Raw genomic sequence first — 22,375 nt, forward strand, 5'->3', positions numbered from 1 at the left:
GTATCATAATACTAGTAGACACAGTTTAGTGGGCATAGAATATGTCGAAACATTTTTAGGTGCAAAATTTAGAGGTAGTTAATTTACTAATTAATGCAGGGTTGACATTGTACGAGCTGTCGTGCAAGCTGGCGTAAACAATAGCTCCAGAATGGTCAATATTGCCACTTGCAAAAATATTTCTTTTTTTATTCAAATTGATAAATATTTGTAAATATTACTTTTAAAGGAAAAATGGTAAGGGGATAAATTATTGTTTAATTTATATTGAAAGAAAAATTTCTAGTGTTTTGTGTCTTCTAACGTTTTATAAAATTTTTAATGAAAAAATACTTTTATGCTGTCAATTGTAAATTAATTCATTTTGTGCAAAATTAATCTTGCTTTTCGAAAAGCGGTAAGTATTCAAAAACAATCTATGCAAGTTGTTTTCGGTGGCGAGTGCAAGAATTTCCGATATTTTCATTTATGTTTTCAAAACTGATTACCACTACTTCCCACATTTCAAGCTGACGACGCTATTCCAATTTCACAAACAAGAATTTCATTACTATGATTTCATGATGGCATGTTAAATGGTGTGGTTATTATCACTGCCTTGATTTCCACCAGAGCAGACTCTTTTAGTTATATCCGTGCTATTATGACGACTTTGAGCGATTGCTCTTGGCCTATTTATTAAGTTGTTATTTCCACTTCCAATATTTCCTCCAGATGAAGCTTCTGCAAATGTATTTGCGGTACTTTGTGTATTTCTAGCAATTCCTCGGGGCCCAGTAACAAGATTGTTACTACCACATCCCTTATTTTTACCAGATGAAGCAATTCCAGTTGTATTCCCAGTACTAAGGACACTATTGCCAACTCCGTTTGGATTATTAATAATATTGTTACTGCCCTTTCCTTCATTTCTACCAGACGTAGCTATTCCAAGTTTATTTCCGATACTCAGTGTATTTCTAGCCACTCCTCTTGGTCTGTTTATGAGGTTGTTGCTACCGTCTCCTTTATTTCCGCCAGTCGAAGCTATTCCAGTTGTTGTTCCGGCACCAATAATACTATTTCCAACTCCTATTGGATTATTAATAAGGTTGTTACTACCATTTCCTTCATTTTTACCAGACGATGATATTCCAGTTGTATTCCCAGTACTTAGGACACTATTGCCAACTCCGTTTGGATTATTAATAATATTGTTACTGCCCTTTCCTTCATTTCTACCAGACGAAGCTATTCCAAGTTGATTTCCGATACTCAGTGTATTTCTAGCTACTCCTCTTGGTCTGTTTATGAGGTTGTTGCTACCGTCTCCTTTATTTCCACCAGTCGAAGCTATTCCAGTTGTTGTTCCGGCACCAATAATACTATTTCCAACTCCTATTGGATTATTAATAAGGTTGTTACTACCATTTCCTTCATTTTTACCAGACGATGATATTCCAGTTGTATTCCCAGTACTAAGGACACTATTGCCAACTCCGTTTGGATTATTAATAATATTGTTACTGCCCTTTCCTTCATTTCTACCAGACGAAGCTATTCCAAGTTGATTTCCGATACTCAGTGTATTTCTAGCTACTCCTCTTGGTCTGTTTATGAGGTTGTTGCTACCGTCTCCTTTATTTCCACCAGTCGAAGCTATTCCAGTTGTTGTTCCGGCACCAATAATACTATTTCCAACTCCTATTGGATTATTAATAAGGTTGTTACTACCATTTCCTTCATTTTTACCAGACGATGATATTCCAGTTGTATTCCCAGTACTAAGGACACTATTGCCAACTCCGTTTGGATTATTAATAATATTGTTACTGCTCTTTCCTTCATTTCTACCAGACGTAGCTATTCCAAGTTTATTTCCGATACTCAGTGTATTTCTAGACACTCCTCTTGGTCTGTTTATGAGGTTGTTGCTACCGTCTCCTTTATTTCCGCCAGTCGAAGCTATTCCAGTTGTTGTTCCAGCACCAATAATACTATTTCCAACTCCTATTGGATTATTAATAAGGTTGTTACTACCATTTCCTTCATTTTTACCAGACGATGATATTCCAGTTGTATTTGCGTTAGAAAGTATATTATTGCCAATTCCTTGAGGGATATTCAATAGATTGTTACTGCCATTTCCTTTATTTCCACCCGATGAAGCTATGCCGGTAGTGTCTCCTTTACTAGCTATATTTGTGGCCCTTCCTAATGGAGCATTGATGAGGTTGTTACTACCAGTTCCTGTATTTTTACCAGTCGTAGATGTGGCAGTTGTATTCCCACTACCTAAGACATTCAATGCCTGTGCGATGGGTAAATTAATTAGATCGATACTACCCTTTCCTTTATTCTCACTTGTCGCAGCTACTGCTGTTGTATTTCCGTTGCTAAGTATATTCAATGGCAATGCAATTGGTGCATTGATAAGACTGAAACCACCGTTTCCATCGCTCCCATTGTCAAAATAAGTTGTACCTGCAACAAATGTTCATTTATTATTAAAACCATGCCTGTATAAATTTTTTACTTAAATCGACAAAAAATATTCTACTGCATGCAATTTTATGGTTTTATTCAGATCCCACAATTTAAAATTCAGCCCAAACGAATTCTTAACTTTCCTCATTAACTCCGACGTTTCATTCCAGATGAAAATTACGATGGAAACTGGATTACACAAACCCATAAAATTTCTAGCTGTAATACATTTTTAACCAGTTTTAACCTATAGAAATTTTACTATACCTGCAGACGAAGTACATTCTGTTGTTTTATCATTAACAGCGTTTGCATCACCATTACTTAATAGGTTTATTCCTAAATCTAAAGGTAAGCTTAAAAGAGCTTTTCTACCAGTTCCATGACCGTTTCTTCCAGAGCTTGTTACACCCTTTGCATTACCATTACTAAGAAAATTTAAGCCAAGAACTATTGGTAAATCAATAAGACTGAAGCCTTCACTTCCATCATCACTGCTTGCACAATTTTGTCCTGTAATACCTGTACTAGGTTGAGTAGGTGTTATTACAGTTGTTATTGGTTGTTGTTCTTGCAACGGGGCAGTACCTGTAAAACGAGAATAACAGAAATGTAACTAATTAATTTATATTTTATTATCATTTTTAAACATAAAAAGAAATAATAAGTAATACGGAAGTTTAGTAAAAAAGTCGATTTAGCTAGGTTTCATTTTTAAAAAACGTCATTTTATCCGCCTTTTCATGAAAAACTGAAACATACACTGAAAAATATGACTCTTCCTGACATCTATTGGTGTATACCGTAGTTAACGAAATAAAATACATATGCGGAACATTTAAATTGATATTTATGTGAAGTTTTAAACGGTTTTTATATTAGTGATTAATTTAGTGTCTTTTTAACTAAAAAAATACCGATAAAAAATCGATGTTTGCTTTCTATGACAACGAATACATAATAGTTAACATTGAAAATACATTGATTTTTAATGTTCTTTATTGATGTTCAAAGAATTCAAACTTGTTTTGTATGTAGATAACTAATATTGATTCGTAGAATCTATAAAGTAACATAAATAGGACTAAAGTTGCTTGTTGTATATCAAAAGGTAATTGCGGAAAATTATTTTCACGTTCTGGGTACTTGGTGGAAGAACAGCTTCTTTAAATAGGTTCTACGACGCTTCTTAATGCAATTTCGTATACAGAATAATGCTTCATAGATTCTACGTGTCTCATAACTATGAATTCTATGAATTTAAAAATATAATATTTAAAATCAGTATAATTTCAGTTTTTGATATAATGTATTTTTAAATGTATTCTGTATCATAAAAAATGCATATTGATTTCCACATATGTTCTTTAATAGTAAAAATTCTTAAGTTTTGTTGATAGGTATAATAAGTTATTACTTAATTTACATTTAAGAAATATTTTTTATTCAATTACTCTTATTTTCTCAATTTCTAATAACAAGAAGTTTAATTAATGGTTATTATTCAATAATTTTTATTCGAAAAATACTATTCCAATTACATGGAAACAATTAAAGAATAATTATATTTTAAATAATACTTGTCATTTATTGCCAATTTTATAAAAAAAAACAGCGCTATGATTGATTCAATTCTATATGCAGGCTTTTAAGAAGTCATAAGATCAACAGTAAATAATAGGTTGCGTAAACAGGCACCATAGGACTTTTCATCATGTTATAAGCGCAAGTGCAGGGTATTTTTTCGTACTGACAGCAATAAGTAGGACTAAGATAGAAGATATTTGTTATTCATTTTATCACATTGGTTATAAATCATTTAGTACGAAACAAAAGTGAATCGTGATTTTAAAATGAAAAGCCCTATTGCCATCGGTGATTGGGTGCTGTAAATACTACTGCAACTACAACAAAATTTCATGTTATTACGATATTATTACACAAAGCACAGTGACGCAGTGGGAGCGTGCTGGGGATATAACCCAGAGATCGTTAGATCGAAACTAAGCTCTGCTAACAGAATTACATTGGACTGAGAATTATTTATAAAATACTTTATAAGTTTCTTAAACAGACAATCAATATTACCTGGTAAAAATCCATAGTCATAATCGTAACATCCATGTTCAGTTTCAATTGCCTCTTCTCCAACAAAAGCAGGATTACAAAATGATACAATACGGGATACTAAACAGCAAATCACAAACACTTTCATAATGAAGCTAAATTTATAAAACTTTAAATTAAAAAATTTTAAGAAGTAATAACTTAAGTAGGTACTTTTAATATTTAAACGATTTGAATTTTATCAGTTAATTTCATGTCATACTCATAAAATTATTTGAAAATCGTGAAACACAAGTGATTTTTTATAGTGAAATCACTATAAGTCAAGGAAAAGACATAAATATAAAATTTGGTATAATTATACATACAGGGACTGATATGATGGAACTGTCCATCATTTGTAGTTTTAGAGAAAAATGACACCAAAATTTTGTCCTAATTTGCGTCCTCACGGGCGAACAGTGTAGTTTACGAAAAAATGTTTCAAACAAAAGTTGTTTAATTACGGTTTTCTAACGGTTAACAAGATGGGCCGTACGAATCTAAGACCCAATTGACCTAACCTGCTCATTTTACGTCCTGAGCACGCTATAAAAATTTCAGCTTGATATCGTGTCCACAGACAGATGGACAGACGGACAAATTAGGTGATTTTATCAACACTTATACCAAAATTTTTTTCGTAGCTTCAAATTTTTTGGCTTTACAAACTTGGAACTAAACTTAGTATACCTTGATATATATTACATTTATACAAGGTATAAAAAATATTCCAATGTTAATTCGGTGCCTACTCAGGTCTCAATCTGCACGTGCTGTATTTTTATATCAACATGATCGTAAAGAATTATGGTAAAGCGGATTAAATTCTATATTTAGTATTAACAAAACATATGCATTAATATAAATAATATTACAAGATATATGTAAAGAAAGTTTCAAATAAAGCAAATGGTGTTTTTCATTGAGCTTTAGGGGGATCAATTAATTTTCCGAAAATCTTTGGTGTCAGATGGTCAAGTTATCCCTACCATTTTTGGGAGGGGTAGCAAAAACATTATTACAAATACAGATTGACTTGAAATTTGGTATACTTAATCTTTTGTTGTCAGGCGAATTATTGCCTTAATTGAGCAGTTTCCAAGATATTGCACATTAAATATACTTTGCGTTCGATAAGACCAAAAATTTCTATTGCTAGGATGTGCCTTTTGGGGATGGCAACTACTCTTTTTCAAATGGCATCCTTCGTTTTGATACCATTTGTTCACGGTTTTTATAGTTTTACCATTAGACAATTTGACAATTAATTCTAAGGTCTAAGCATTTCTAGGCCATACTAATATGCTCTCTAAACCGATTTTTTTAGCTGTTGTTCTACATCCCCTCCGTTACTTTTGTAACACCCGTTATAACGATCACAAAAATTCCATTTATTTCATTTATTTCATATTTATTGTAACTGGTTTATATATTTTGAGTGTAACAGTAAACCTGGATAAAAGAGGAGCCTACTAACTCCTTTTTTGAAGTTAGACAGCTTTTGACGAAAAATTATTTAATAACATTAGAAAAACCAATTCTTGGGAAAAAAGACTTGTATCCAAAAATATTGCAAATTTGCAATTGGAGTTTTTTGAAGGGAGTACTTAGCTGTGAAAAGAGATCCACTTTGGAATTAACAGTATTAACAAAACTTAACATACTAAATAAAGTTCTAGAGACATGCCTGGCAAAATTTTTAATACGACGTGTACTCATAATTAAATCCAAAACCGTTGAATCTTACCTCTACATTTTAAACATAAGTTTGCTATAATACAGGAAATGGATGTATACGTGGCTACAAATAACCATTCTAGACTTTCTAGTTCTAGAAAAAGGGTGTTATTTCATTAAACATGAGTTTTAGAAGACATATAAATTATTACAACCAAAACAAAGCAGATTAGTCTTGTAAACCAAGTTTAGTTTAATATCCAAAGTTAATTTCTCGGACTTTCTAATCAAAATCTGTAATCAAAGCAGAAAATTCTGAAAATTTATTTGCATTGTATAGTTTTAAATAAGTTTTAATTAATTTTAGTAAATCGAGTGTAATAATTTTCTTTATTGGAAAATATTTGTCATGCTTTTAACTAATGAATATCCTTTATATGAAATGGCTCCACGGCCAAAAAAGTTTGTTCAATAAATTTCATCGTATGTAACACAAAAGATTCATTATATTTCTGCTGATATCCAGTTTTTACAGAAATTTAATGAAAGAATAAATTTAGCTACTGACGATTTGTGTTGCGTTGCAATTGAAATATCAATATTTAGCGAAAAATAAGCCTGTTAAAAAAGACATACTTCTGATTTAGTAGTCAACCCAATATGTGAGTACATCACATTTGATTTGATCAGGATATGTATTATGACATAACATAAAAATCCCATTGTACTTGCTTTAAATTATCTCTGTTATCTTTAACTTCTGATTACTTTCACAACTCAACTTTTTAAAAGATAAAACATACAATTTTGACAAAAAAATACAAATTGACATTAATAAAAATATTTTTACATTTTCTCAAAATTCGCGGCAAGTTGAATCGATTGAAAAAGTTTCCTTTTTCTTTTCCTAGGTAACCTCGATGTCGGTTTTTGATGTCGTTTTTTTTTGTTTCACTTTTATTTTTGTTTTACCTCCCAACCAGTAAACAAATTAAAACGATAACGTGTGATAAGGAACATAATTACTATATTTTTTATGATTGAACGAACCTTCATGTATGCTTGATCCTCGTTCGGTTGTACAGTATCCTGATACAAAAACTTTTATCGAAAATTACGCATGCTCATCGCAACAGCTTATTTTATTCGAAATGTTTAGAGAAGAAAATGATTCAACGACATAAGCTACCGCACATATTATGAAACTCTTGACGTGGTGATATTTTAGACCATCGCATTCGTATATTATCGTTCAACAGATACGTTGTACGCGAAACACCACAAGCATTTGTTTATGAGAGAAAATTACGTTTTGTTTATATATAATCAAACACGTTATCTTGTTTAAATGATATATTCCTGTTTGTAGCGTTTTTTTTTTTTTTAATTAAATAAAAAAGTACGGAATTAAGTTAAAAATTTTTTCAAATAAAATTAAAAAAAACTATTTTTACTGAGTGTTTCCAAATTTTTGTTTTCGAAATGTGATTTAAAATAAGTTTTGTGTGTTCTTTTAGGGTGAGTTTGAAATCTTTTTTATTTGGCTACAATATTGGAAATATAATTTGTACAATTTTACAGTGCCTATTACCAGTTTAGGAATGCAATTTTTGAATTAAACTAATAGCATAAGTTTGAAATTTTATATATTTATCTACTAAAGAATCAAAAGTTTTTGCAATTATTATCACACGAGATAAAAGTTTTGGAATTAATTTTTAATTTAAACAAAAACCAGTTCACGCCGATTTGTTTTGAACCTAGTATTGTTCAATTAAACTGCAAGGGTGGGGTGAAATTAAGCGGTTTTAGGAGTGGGTTATCAACAATGTTTTAAGAACTTTTGAGTTCAATATTTCGCTTCGTTTAATAACTTTTGGATTAAACTTTTAATTTTTTTAAAACATTTTTAAGTAGTACGAGCTCCAAGGCAGATTTTAGATTTAGGGTTGAAATTATTTCTACCTTATTTTCAACTTTGATGATGAATTCTGTAATAACTTCTAAAAGTAGACGAAAAATAAGAATAAAATTTTTCGATATATTTTTCAACATCTACAACATTTTATGTCAAGATCTACAGCTTTGAAACATATTTAAGAAAAATGCAAACTCTATAAAATCAAATTCTGGATTTGTCAGTCTTTGCCCAAGACTAGGCCTATACCGTAGCGTTTATATCGACTAAGCGCAAGTGTGCATAAAGAATGAATTCTGATGACATTGCTTTACCAACAAATTTTAAATGTGATCCTTCTTACCCTGTGGGCCTTACTACCCTATGGGGGCCTATTTTTACCTTATTTACCTTATATATGCAGCATTCATATTGTTATTCATATGTCCACAAAAAAAAAAGATTTATATGGTTTTTACAATTGTTCAAACGTGTTATTTTTGTAATTAAACTGTCATATTTTTTAGATATATTAAAAAATATGACCTATATTTGTTTATTATTCTCTGTATATATGAAAAATGTACCAAGGTATACTAATTTTAGTCCCAAATTTGTAACGCATAGAAATATTGATGATACAAAAAAAAAAATTTTTTGTATAAGTGTTCATAAAATTATCTAATAGGTTTCATTTCCTGTTCCGTCTGTCCGTGAACACGATAACTCAAAAACAAAAACTGATATCAAGCTGAAATTTTTATAGCGTGCTTAAGACGTAAAAAGTGAGTTAGAGCTCATAAATGAACATCATCGGTCAATGGGGTCTTGTATATACCGTTTTAGATAAAACAAAAGTTTACCTAAATATAACGACCTTTATAAAACAATTAGCAACTTTTATTTGAAACATTTTTTTATAAAAATCACTTTACATTGGTGTCTAAAGCTATAAAAGGTAGGGAGTTGATAATTAGCAGACCTCAACTAGTGATCTTAAGAAACATTCTCGAAAAACGTAAAAAAATTTTAGGAAATATTTTTGCAAATTTTTAAAATTTTCTAATTTATAAAAAATAATCCAAGAACTCATATTCAACACTTTCCATACAGGGTATTTTAACAATTAACTCAGTCAATTGTATGATTTCATTAGTTTTTTGTTAAATTTTGTATCATTATTAGTACAAAAACTATTGGGAATTACAGTGATTATCCTTCGTTGTTAATAAATAAACCAAAATTAAAAACAATGGTATTTTTGTATAATTTTAATGACAAAAAAAGTAACTGAATTTTTTTGTTAATTAACAAGTAATTCTATTTTCAGCCCTCGAACAAAAAAAAGGGACGTTATGAGTTTGATCGCTATGTGTGTCTGTCTGTGGCATCGTAGCACCTACATAGTTGAACCGATTTGGATTGTTTTTGTTTCGTTTGAAAGATAATTTAATGGGGTGTGTTCTTAGCTGTTAAGGCTTCCGTACCTGAAATAACTAAAAAATAGGCGATGATCCTTAAAATCGGTTCAGTTTAGAGTAGAGAAACAAGTTTGGTAGTTTACATAACATCTTTAACAGTTTGAGGCCTATTAAAATCTAGACCGTCCCAAATTTCCTTAATAATGAACTTCGACTGTTAAATTCGCTATGTAAACTACTAGACTTGTTTCTTTCTTTTTAAATTTGATTTAACAGCAATCGTATTATTTTTTTTTTGATTTTTTTTATTATTTATTTTTTCTATATGTATTTATGACTGATTGTTTGAGTGTTATGCTTATTTTGATTTAAGTATAGCCATTAATACTGAAATCAATTATATTATCATCTAAAATACATTTGATTCTAAATACAATGTAATGGATCCCGATCCATTACTTATATATAATGTAAGTACCTACTCAAGTAATTACAATTAGATAATATCTTACTTATATATTCAATTACATTCTAAATCTAATTAAAGTGTATGGTATAGGTAATAGTAGATAGATACATAATATGTACTAGAGTGATACCCACCCGCTTCGCTGGGTTTAAAAGTAAAGATTGATAAAGATTGCTCTCGCTTATCCTCTTTCTAAAACACTCGAAATAATGGTAAGGATTGTTTTACACAGGTAAAATATATGTATGGTTTTCTATTTTTTTTAAAATGTATAATAGTCGTAATTATTCATTGAGTATATCAGAAAAGATGCCCGTGAAATATTTTATATTGACTATTTTTACAGAAATCTGTAATTTATGGTAATATCAAATTAAATTAATTTTTAAATTTTTTTTAAATTTTTTGTTAATATATCTTTATAAATTATATCTCATGTGTTATTCTGAAGTATGAGCTATATTGCTCTACAGTTTTATTAAAAACCATTCGCTAGTTTTAGCGTGAAAGCGTAACAAACAAACAAGCATGCTTACTTTCGCATTTATAATATATAGATAATAAAGATTTGATTACGTCTTCCTCAACAATATATGAGTTTGAAAGGAAAGTAACTCACTTGTAATGAAAGTGTACTCACTTGTAACGTTTAAAACTGAAGCCTTGGTGCTTTCAATATGATTCCTGTTGGTTCATTTCATCTGAAAAATCCATCTATTATAGTTGTTAAGAGTTATTCAAATTGAATTCTTCAACTTTGATTAAAGAAAAGCAAAACTTAAGATAAGTTATATTTAATAGGAAAAAAAGATATCGGTCAAATATCCGCCTTTGCGCCTTCTGCAACAGTTTATTCGTTAGTTTTCTACGACATTTGACTATTTCAACTTACGACGTTACAAGTTTGTTGATAAAAATGTGTCGATCAGATGGGGAGGGGGCAATGATCTGAGACACCGAAAAAATAATATTTTTGTGTTTTTTTTTATTATTTTTTTTAACAGAGTATATTTTTTATTTCAAACAAAAGATTTCTTTAGCACACAGGTTTATCCTGAATTGGAACAAAAGAAATAAGAAAAAATTCATTTAAAATCTCTTTTAAACTTTGATTTTTGCCAAATGATTTTGTTCTTTTTGTAATTTAGAAAATTGTTTGTAATTGAAAAAAAAATCCTCCGTTCAAAAACTATAGTTTTTTGTATGTAAAAAAAGTGTAGGCGAAATCAGTCCGAAGCATGAAAGTTTTGACTGAGAGACATTAAAAAAAAGTTTAATAAATTAATAAAATAGAGAAAGAAAGACATATAAACTTCTAACGACTTCAAATTTTCCGAGAATATTTTTTATAGGTTGCAGTATCAGAAAAATAAAAAATAAAAAACTCGATGTTCAGACCATTCCCCCCACACTTTAAGAAATTCCCACAAAAAGACATCCAATAACACCACGATGATACATGCGCCTTATCGTACCTCTACTAGGATGATTAAATTTACCATAATCTTCCCGTAAAAGAATAATATACACAGTTCTTATACAGAATTGTTATACTTCAGTAACACAAATATACAATTTGAGCGTTGAGCGCAATTTTAGTAGGTACTCTTTGTACAATAAATTATTCTTAACTTTATATAATTAAATTAGTATTCACATTTATTTAAATAAAAGATTTTCTAAATGTCTTTTAAAGATTATTCGTTGCTCGCACCTGTAAATATATCTTATAATATCAAGCGTTGTGGATTAATAATGTTGCATGTATTGAGTACATTACTGTGGTTAGATAGATATACAGACACAGTACTTGTTGCAGTTCAACCATTTTATTTTAAAACAAACGAAACTTATAAAAGATGTCATAAAAAATAATTTTATTTTATAACATTTTGTATTTTATTGTTCATTTTAATTTAATTACTTTAGAAATTTATATCGAAATAAATAAAAAGAAAAAATTCACCATAATTAATTTATATAAATTGTTCTTTATAAATTAACTAGCTCGATACTCGCCCGATTCACTGGGCTTAAAAGTAAACGACACCGCTTTATAACCTTCAACTCTCTTGATCTCATTTATCCCCTTCTATAACACTCGAAGGGATTGTTTTATACAGATAAAATTTACGCACAGTTTTCAATTTTTTTAAGTGTAAAAAAATCACAATTCATTGAGTATTTCAGAAAAGATGGTCATGAATTACAGTATCAAGTGGAAAACCTCGGATACTATCAAAATTCTGACACAATCAGTGGAAAACCTTACGTGCCTCTAGCGGGAAATAATTTAATTGGAAATTCCTTACAAACTATCTAACTTTATTATAGTATGTTATACTTTACTTTGAGTCTAGCTATAACAAAGCGAAATCCCTAGAATTTCCTATTACATATCAGTTTTAATAAAACATGGTGGAATGTATTGTTTGAACTGTTTATAAAATTGTCTGACAATAACGCAGGTGTACTCTGATTCGTTAAAGGGTCAAGTAGATCTTTGGTTACAAAAACTTTATAATTATACAATGTGCTACAAAAAAGAAAAAAAATGATAGCACTTTCTAAGCGAGCTGACATACTTTGTAGATTTTGGTGAGTACATCCTGAAAATGTGTTTCAAAATTGTCTAACAGTCACAAATTTTCAAGTTCTTGTGGAAAAACAATTTACTCCGCGAACTTAAACAATTGTAAGTCATTGAGCTTCCGAAATATATATACATTTATCTATACTTTCTACAAAAAAATTAGGATATTTTATAAAAGTTCACTAAAAAAAGGAGTGTTATAAGTTTGACCGCTATGTGTGTGTGTCTGTCTGTGGCATCGTAGCGCCTATACATATGAACTGATTTTTTTGGTTTCATTTGAAAGGTAATTTAACGGAGAGTATTCTTAGCTATGTTTCAAGTGCGAGATTAAGTTTCCGTACCCAAAAAAACTAAAAAATTGGCGATGATTTTCAAAATCGATTCAGTTTGGAAAAGGCATGACATATAATATTTTAACATATAAATAATTACTATGGAAATTAATGATCAAATAAACCTGACTCAAATCATTTCGAAAAGTAAAATGGTAAAATAATTAGGTAATTCAAAACAATAATTCAAAAGAACAAACTCAACTCAAATATTTCAATTTCAATTAAAATATTTCCAAAAATTTGTCCCAAAAAAAAAGATAGCTCTCTAAGTATCCTTTTCATCTCATCTGATGTCCTTGAACATCACTTTGATATTGATTTCAGAAAAAGTGTTATAAGTTTAAAGTGTTTATCTGTTCGTCTGTGTTTTTCTCAGAGGCATCATAGTCCCTAAACGGTCGAACCGACTTGATTGAGAACATTTTATAGCTAAGTTTCCAAAAATCGGTTTACAAGGAATAAATCGTATTTGTCGGGTTATTTTTTAAAATTTGTAAACTTCACTTGTTTTATGTTTTTTACAGTCTGGCGTTTTTTTTTAAGTAACAAGTCCTCAAGAACCAAATACTTTCATACAGTTATTATCAAAGTACATTCTGTCTTCAGTAAAAAAAAATACGAGTTATTCAAATCGGTATTGTCATTACTTTTTGTTTACTTTTTTAATCATGTATACGATATTTATTTACATCATGGTCTCTCGATTATAATTGATGTTTTTACTATGATACATACAGCGTAAACTATAAATATTGACAAATATATTGTCTAATCTTAATTAAAAAGAATTGAAAAAAAATACACTCGAACCAGGATTCGAACCCGGATTTACCAATCTACCAATTTGGCTATTCGAGTTCTAAACAAGTGTATTTTTTTCAATTCTCTTTGAAACGGAATTGCTACAGTGCATTTTTCTATTATATTTCACTATTTACCATAAATTTAAGTAAATATAAATTATTATAATTGTTATTATTATATTTTCTTAGCTCGCTTTTCTTACTACATAATGTTTGTATATATAATGTATTCTTATAAAATATATAATATTTGTTGAGTGAATTGAATGAAATCAAAGTTTTCATTTCACTTGAATTTTGTTGTATGGAAATATTTGCTTATGCTTGGTCAATTTTGTTGTTTGATTTGAAAATAATAATTATTTTTCCACTAAAATTTTCAATAAAGTTTTTATGAAAAATAAAAACTTCTTTTCAATTTAAATCACATTTTTAAAATATGAAATTGAATGTTTGGCTGATTATTTTTCGAATAAAAAAGTCAAACGATGAATGGTCGACTATGAGCTAATATTGAAAAAGCCATGGGTGGTATTCGTTGTGTGCGCAGTCATGGTAGGGACAATAAAATCGATGCTAGCGCTTCCAGTGAAAAATTTTGGCGATAAAGGAGGCTGTTATGACTAATTTGCAATTCTTTACATGTTAATGTTATAGAAATTGTCAAATTAAAATTATTGAAAAACACTAATTAATTAAACTTAATGCATTACAAATTTTGAAAAAAACTGTTAAACTGTTAAAACTTAATATGGGATCTCCTTAGGCGTATAGCTACGCTTCTGATGTTCAGTGCTGTAATGGTATATTCCATAAACTGTCATATACCTTCCGTAAATCGTCGTAAAAAATGAAATGCTCTCTCGATTAGAATTTGTTTAAAGCTATTTCTGACCCTCTGAATGGAAAACCTTTTACAATTGAAAATTATTTTATACTCATTGTTATGCATGCAATTAAATTTTATAAATAAATGCGCTCTGTTTGTTTAGAGACGATTAATGAGCCCCAAAGCCACAAATAGCAATAATTGTTAACGAAATATGTATTTAGTTTAGTTTATTATGTGTAAGCACTGTATAGAAATCTGCAATTACAGACAGCATGCAACAAAATTCTAGCTTAATACTTTTTCTTTGTTCAATTTTAGGTCAAGCATGTAAGTGTTAAAATATGACTCCTCAAAGAATGCTCATAAACAGCTTATTTATTGAAATTTTGTTCAAAGTAATTTTCATTAAGACAAATAGAAAAAAAACGAAAAAAACTTACACAGAAGGGTAAGGAAGTGTCCTTTAGATATCTGGCCTGGGACGCAGCCAATTCCGTCTTTTTTTACGTTAGTACTGTTTACGTTTTTTACGAAGTGGTTTTTCAATTTCCGGTACTGAAGTTATCGGATTTATTTATGTACGGCATTTATGTAATCCGCTTCGTATACTTATGCAGAGGTAGTATCTAGCACCGCCGTTCATATTTGCTGGTGCAGGGTTGATACACTAGGGAGTGTGGCATTCATGTTCTCACCTGTACATATTTGTATCGTGCAAAACTGACGTTATGGTACTTAAACTTATTATCTTATGTTTCCCAGGTGGTCATTTCACCCGAAAAATTTCAGCATGGAATCGTGGTCTAATATTAGGTTAGAAATGATTGTGGAGGGATTCTAAAAGTATTGTCAATGATATTGCCTCGTATTTTTCAAGCTAGGGGCTGGTTTTGTTATCGGAACGAATCAAAATTAGAACACATTTTAGTTTGTTATTAATGTAATCTAGCTCGGAGCTGTAATGATTCGTACAAAAAACATTTCCAACATATATATCGAAGTATGTTGGAAATTACATTGATTTTGTTTTTGCCTTCAGCTATAAAAATGATTACTTTTTGAATGCGCTTCAAAATAATTTAAACAGGAGAATTATAATGTTTTGCATTTAGCTAGCCTAAAAGTTTTTGTATTTGCTTATATATGAAAGGGTAGTGGAACCAATGATGGCCTGGATTTTATCATAGCCTGTATTTCAAAAAAATAATTATTCAATGACTAATTAATTTCATATTTCGTGTAAATTTTACACCTACCCATCCCAACTTTCACTTTCGCGATTTTTTCGATTTTATCTAAGGGGTACCCCTTATAAGAAAAGTGCAAAAATCGAAAAAAATTTCGTGTATCCAATTTCGCTAAAACTCAGTATATAAGGTAATTTTGACCCAAAAAATTCAAAAATCGGGTTCATATAGCGATTGGACAAATATTTTTCGTAATAACGTCAGAAATGAAAGCAAGATATCGATTTTTTCGAAAACTAATAACCCTATCGTAAAATAATCGTGATATTTGAATTTTTTGGGTCAAATTTACCTAATAAATGGAGTTTTACGATATTTGGAAGCAAAAACTTTTTCGCGATTTTTTCGATTTTTTCTAAGGGGTACCCCTTAAGAAAATTTCAAAAAATCGACAAAAAATTATTGTCTCCAATTTCGATAAAACTCAGTATATAAGGTAATTTTGACCCAAAAAATTCAAAAATCGGGTTCATATAGCGATTGGACAAATATTTTTCGAAATAACGTCAGAAATGAAACCAAGATATTGATTTTTTCGAAAACTAATCACCCAATCGTAAAATAATCGTGATTTTTGAATTTTTTGGGTTAAATTTACCTAATAAATGGAGTTTTACGATATTTGGAAGCAAAAACTTTTTTGCGATTTTTTCGATTTTTTCCAAGGGGTACCCCTTAAGAAAATTGCAAAAAAATCGACAAAAAATTATTGTCTCCAATTTCGATAAAACTCAGTATATAAGGTAATTTTGACCCAAAAAATTCAAAAATCGGGTTAATATAGCGATTGGACAAATATTTTTCGAAATAATCTCTGAAAAGATACCGAGATATCGATTTTTTTTCGAAAACTAATAACCCTATCGTTAAATAATCGTGATTATCCATATAGATGAAGTTTTATCAAATTTGGATTGAGCAAATAGTTCGGGAAATAACGTCAGAAATCCAATCGGCCGATCATAAAACCAACTCGTTTTTTAATTTCTGTGTCTTTCTCTTTATATTTTGTTTTGAATGAATATGATATCTTATAGAAAAATAATTTTGACATAATTTCGACTCACAATATCAATGATTAAATTATTCATAAAAATATAAATATTAATATAAAAAGAACGCAATTAAATGCTATTTTAATAGTTTTTTATCTTTATATAATTCACATCACCCGTTTTCAAATTTAGTTTTTTTTTTCAGTTCTAGAACCACTTAAGAAAATATAAAAATTTTATAAAATGTTTATTACCAGTAAATAAGTAATTATTGTAGGAACTCATGACTTTTTTTTTTTCAAAAAAAATTAATTTACAGATATGTCGTTTTATAGTTAAGTGGCCCTTTATGGATCTAGTACATTATACTACATTTTTTTCAAAAGGATAAAAAATATAAGTGCCTAATTCGATAACATTTAAGTTAACTTTTTAATACCGAAAAAAAAGAAAAAAAATAGGAGAATATAATTTATAAAGCGGACTCTCATATTACATTCTATATACAAGACGTTTAAGATTGGTACATACAAAAAAAATTTTAACAAAAAGAAAACCGACTTCAAAAGAAATACTTTTCCAAAACACATTAATATGCACTAAAAAGTAAAAAAATTATAATAATATATAATGTAGTGAAAATTATTGCTATTTTTGGAGTCGATGTCAGCCAAGCTAATGTAGCAAACTGTTCTATCAAAGTTGTTTCCTTGGCTGGCACCGACTTAAAAATATCAATAATTTTAACAACATTATATTATCGTTATTTGTTTACTTTATATATATATATATATATATATATATATATTTTGTCCTATGATCCCGAGGGGGACGTAGGGCCTCAACAAATGCTCGCCAACGAACTCGATTCTGTGCCATGAACTTGACTTCTCCCCAGTATTTGCCTTCTTCAGTAATTTCTTGCTCCAGGGTTCTTCGCCAGGTATGACGAGGTCGGCCCACCCTTCTTTTTCCTTGGGGGTTCCACTCAAGTGCTTCTTTGGCAATGCTGTTGTTTCGCCTGAGTGTGTGACCAATCCAACCATATTTGCATTGCTTGATGGTGTGTGCTACTGGAGTTTGGTGACAGGTGTTCAGCAGGTTTTCATTGGAAATCGTGTTGGGCCAATAAATGTTGAGGATGTGTCTGAGACAACTGTTGATAAAGACTTGCAGTTGTCTGGTGATGCTTTGCGAGACTTTCCAGGTTTGACATCCATACAAAAGAACACTTTTAACATTAGTCTCGAATATTTTCAATTTAGTGTGTCTTCTGAGTTGATGTGATCTCCAGATGGGTCGAAGTTGCGCCAACGCTGCCTTGGCTTTTCTGATTCTTTGTTCTACATCTTCATCAGTGCCGCCGTTTTCAGAAACAATACTTCCAAGGTATTGGAACTGTCGTACACGCTCTATGTTTAGTGCATATTAATTTGTTTTGGAAAAGTTTTTTTTACAGTGACAGTTTATAGTAGATCCATAGCATGCACTTATAAATAAAGGCGCACCATTGACCGCGATTGTATTTGTCGTGTAATCGATTGCATTTATTCGAACGCATAAATCGATTAATTTTAACGCAATTTTAATTAAAAATACATAAATTATTATTATAGCTGTAAGTTCTTATCGGGTGCCTACGACATGTCCTTGCTCTTTTATTTTACACCTAAATACTTTACACAAGCGCTGCGTGTACCCACCTCGTTACGTCCCTGCCAACGCGAATGCTTAGAATTGAATGAACACTCAATTAAAATATTCTATTATATAGAACAAACGTCACAGAATACATACGAGACAAATTAAAGTAAAACAAAAAATGTAAAATTAAAAGGTTTTCTCCATTCTCCTACACTGGCAAAAAAAATTTCTTTCTATTACACTAAAACGATTTAAAATTTATTGTTTCGTTAAAAATACAAATACTTCAGACTAAATTTCGTGTCGAGGAATTCTTTTTAACTTCCCAGTATAGGAATTGTTATTGTAATGGGTCCGATTTTTCGAAAATCGAAATTTTCTACATATCTTTACGTTTCATGGCCATGACAATAGGTTTTTTTTAACTTTCGGTACCGAAGTTATCGGATCGAATGCTTAATGGTGCAGGGGGTAGAAATCAATTGATGTGACATTCATATTCTGACCTGTACTCACTTGTACCGCGCAAAGCTGAAGTTGTGGTGCTTAAACTTATTTTTACATATAGGATCATCTTTTACTACATGAACACCCAAAAAATTTCAGCAGGGGCTTGTAGTCTACGAAGTATTAACACCAATTTCGAGAAGAATTGTATGTGTTTCTGTACGTACATAAGTTCACACACTTTTTTTTTTAAGTTCGTGGTAATTTTTTTCCTGATAAATATGGCGCGAACAAAAAATTATATCGATTTCGTTGAGGTCTCGATCGAAGCATAATACCGGCAATAGGATCCCATTTGCTTTCGAGTTGGTCGAGTTTTTAATTATTTATTTCTTTTTTATTACTTTTACTTTTTGTTATACTGGGAAGTTATTCGTGTGAACCTCATAGTTCGTATCAGAGCCACCTCACGATTTGTTTAATAGTACTTACATTTGATAAATTTTTTTAACAGTGTATCAATGATACTTTACCAACCGTTGAAACAAACTCCATTATAACACTGTTTTAATTGAATAAATTAAGTATGCTAATGAAATTGCAATTATATAGCTTTAAAAATAAGACTGTGGCTTTAATTTTATAAGTGTGTTTTTCTTACTGCTGAATGAGAAGAACTAAAAATAGAATTTATATTGGTTTTACCTTTTTACTTGTATAGTAGCTTCTATGTCGAATACAAAGTACTAAAGTAATAAAGGAAATTATTTAAAGAAGATATTTTATGAGAATGTGGTGGGAATCGAATGTGTTCTCTGACATAACAATTTGCTACATTAGCTTGGCTGATACTGACTCCAAAAATAACGATAATTTTAACTACTATTATATTATCGTTATTTTTTTACTTTCTAGTGCATATTAATTTGTTTTGGAAAAGTTTTTCTTTTGAAGTCGGCTTTCTTTTTTTTTTTTTTTTGTGATTTTTAGTAAATCTGAAGTACACTAACTAATTTGTCACTAAAAAACGAATAATCGAAATCGGTTGGCGTGATATTGAGTTATTCGTCCTCTTGTCGTGCATACTTAATACAAATTTAAGACTTTTATGGTTTTCTCATAGATACCGTTGTCAGAACTGAATCAAAATGGGACCATACGGGAAGCACCAGCTTTCAGATAGTTAAAGAATCATCAAAATCGGTTCACCCAGTCGAAAGTTTTGAGGAAACACACATTAAAAAAAAATTACAGTCGAATTGATTAATAACCTCCTCCTTTTTTGTTTGAAGTCGGTTAAAAAAACTAAAAAGACACGCTTTAATGCACTACAAGTAGTTATTAATTTTAATTGTAATGTAAAATTCAAAGCGTGGGGTGGTCGATATATTTTAAATTAGCTACTTTAAAGAATAGATATAGAAACCATCCTACACTTTAAATTTTTGCATTACCGCGTTAAAATATTTATCCACTTTTTAGTGCAATCAAGCGTATTTATTAAGTTTTTTTTCAACTGTAATTTATTATTCAAAAAGTACCTACTAATGATCAATTAAGCTTGAAATATAAATATGTATTTAATAAATCTGAATCGTAGTATTTTTCTTGTATCGAAAAGTTTTTGCATTGTTATAAAAATATGAAATTATTATATAAAATATGATAATATTTTTTCCTATATGTAAAAAGATTAATAAAATATCAATATTTATATAATACTTTACAATATCCACGTATCGATAGGTTTATCTAGTATCGTTTTTTTTTCTTTTTGAAGAGGATGTCGTATCGAAAACTGGTAAATCTTCATAAAAATTTCAAGGGCTTTCATACATGATACAATAAATATCACTGCTTCGAACGTTATTTATGATAGTGTGTTTTATATCTTTGTAATAAATATCTTATTTTCCTTATATTTTTATATCCTTTAAGGAAATTGTCTTGCTATGGGCATATCGAAAAAAAATTCTAAATTTGTGTATACTTATTAGGAATATAATAGTACATTAACCAAAAAAAGTTGAAGTCGATTGACCGTCTCTAGCTCGAGTTAAATACAATTAAAGTTCGGATAATTAACATGGAGAGCATAGGAACGGTTGCGTTTTGTTGTGTCTTTAATTCTAGAAAAAAAACTAGATTTAAGATATTTTCAAAAAACTAACTGAACATTCATAAATTTGTGCATGTGAGTTTAAAAAACAAACCAAAACTATTGACCGCTTCATTCTTGAGATATAGTCACTCAAAGTTATTTAAATTTTTTTTATAACAGAAACAACTATATTTAGAGTATAAGTAGTGTAAGAGAGATGTCTATTATATACAAAATTACAGATGTTTATTATCATGCTGTTTTCATACAGAATACGTGATAAATGGACAGTCGAGTTGAAAAGCATGCTAAAATTAATACTTATTTGAGTGTGCTAAGCATATCCATACGTACATACAACTGCTGTATGATGTAGTACACTATTTTTGTACAAAGACAAATACCTTCAATCGAAATATATCTATCCAGCAATATGAAATAATGTAGCATCTTTATGAGCTAGTGACGACCTATTAATCATTGAACGTTGCATTAAATCAGGTATTTTTTTTTTTTTTTTTTTATATGTTGTTTGAAATGTAGAGGTATGGTTAAATTCAAGTTTTCGACCTCGAAAAACCTCGAAAATTTAAGCTTACTTCAGTTTTGAACCGGGATAATTGGTTTTTCCTCAAAAATTGTAGTATTTATTTTTAAAGAAGGTTTAAATTTTCAACAATTTAAGAGATAAGACTGGTTTTTATAGAACCAATTGTTTCGTAGGTACAGCTTTTCAAAGTTTGTCTATTTTTTAAGTTACACGATTTTACGCATAATTTCATCTTGTAAACCGTTAAACATAGAACAAAAGTTTAAGTGAAAAAATGTTTCTCATAACAAAATAAACATTTTTTGTTTGGTATATTTTTTCGTAAACATCACTGGTTTTCGAAGTGTCTTAAGATTTTTAACACAGGTGGCTTTTGATGAAATATGACGTACACTCCAAAAAAAGCTATCAGCCCATTTTTAAATATAAGATCAGTGAAATCAAAATTTAGTACATTGAAATAGTTTTTCCATTTTGTTTGAAAACGAATGCACATACAGTTAATCATTTTCTACGTTATTTGTCTTCTAGTAACTAAACTTTGTCTTCAAACAATTAGCATCTCGTAGACATCTGTCGAGAAATTAGAGAATGAACCAAGATAAATTATACTCTTGGTTTAATATCAAATTGTCTTTTCTAACTTTCATTAAAAAGAAAAATCACAGAAAATTTATTATTATGTTAGTAAAATTTTATTATTCGAATATTAAACTCCATGAAAAATTGAATTAAATGGCCACTTGTATGACCTTCTGTAGCAGATTATTTTTTCGAGGTAATTAT

General features: G+C 29.7%; 1 protein-coding gene across 1 annotated transcript; it reads right to left on the reverse strand.

Moving 5' to 3' along the window:
- Positions 1–571: 571 nt before the first annotated feature.
- On the reverse strand, positions 572–4,681 carry LOC123300611 (uncharacterized PPE family protein PPE16-like). The gene is made up of 3 exons (XM_044883207.1): positions 4,555–4,681; positions 2,734–3,054; positions 572–2,463 (listed from the first exon to the last, which is right to left on the reverse strand). The coding sequence occupies exons 1-3, from the start codon at positions 4,679–4,681 to the stop codon at positions 572–574; spliced, it is 2,340 nt and encodes a 779-aa protein (XP_044739142.1).
- Positions 4,682–22,375: the final 17,694 nt, after the last annotated feature.

Source organism: Chrysoperla carnea, chromosome 5 (genome assembly GCF_905475395.1).
Source record: "Chrysoperla carnea chromosome 5, inChrCarn1.1, whole genome shotgun sequence".
Taxonomy (NCBI): domain Eukaryota; kingdom Metazoa; phylum Arthropoda; class Insecta; order Neuroptera; family Chrysopidae; genus Chrysoperla; species Chrysoperla carnea.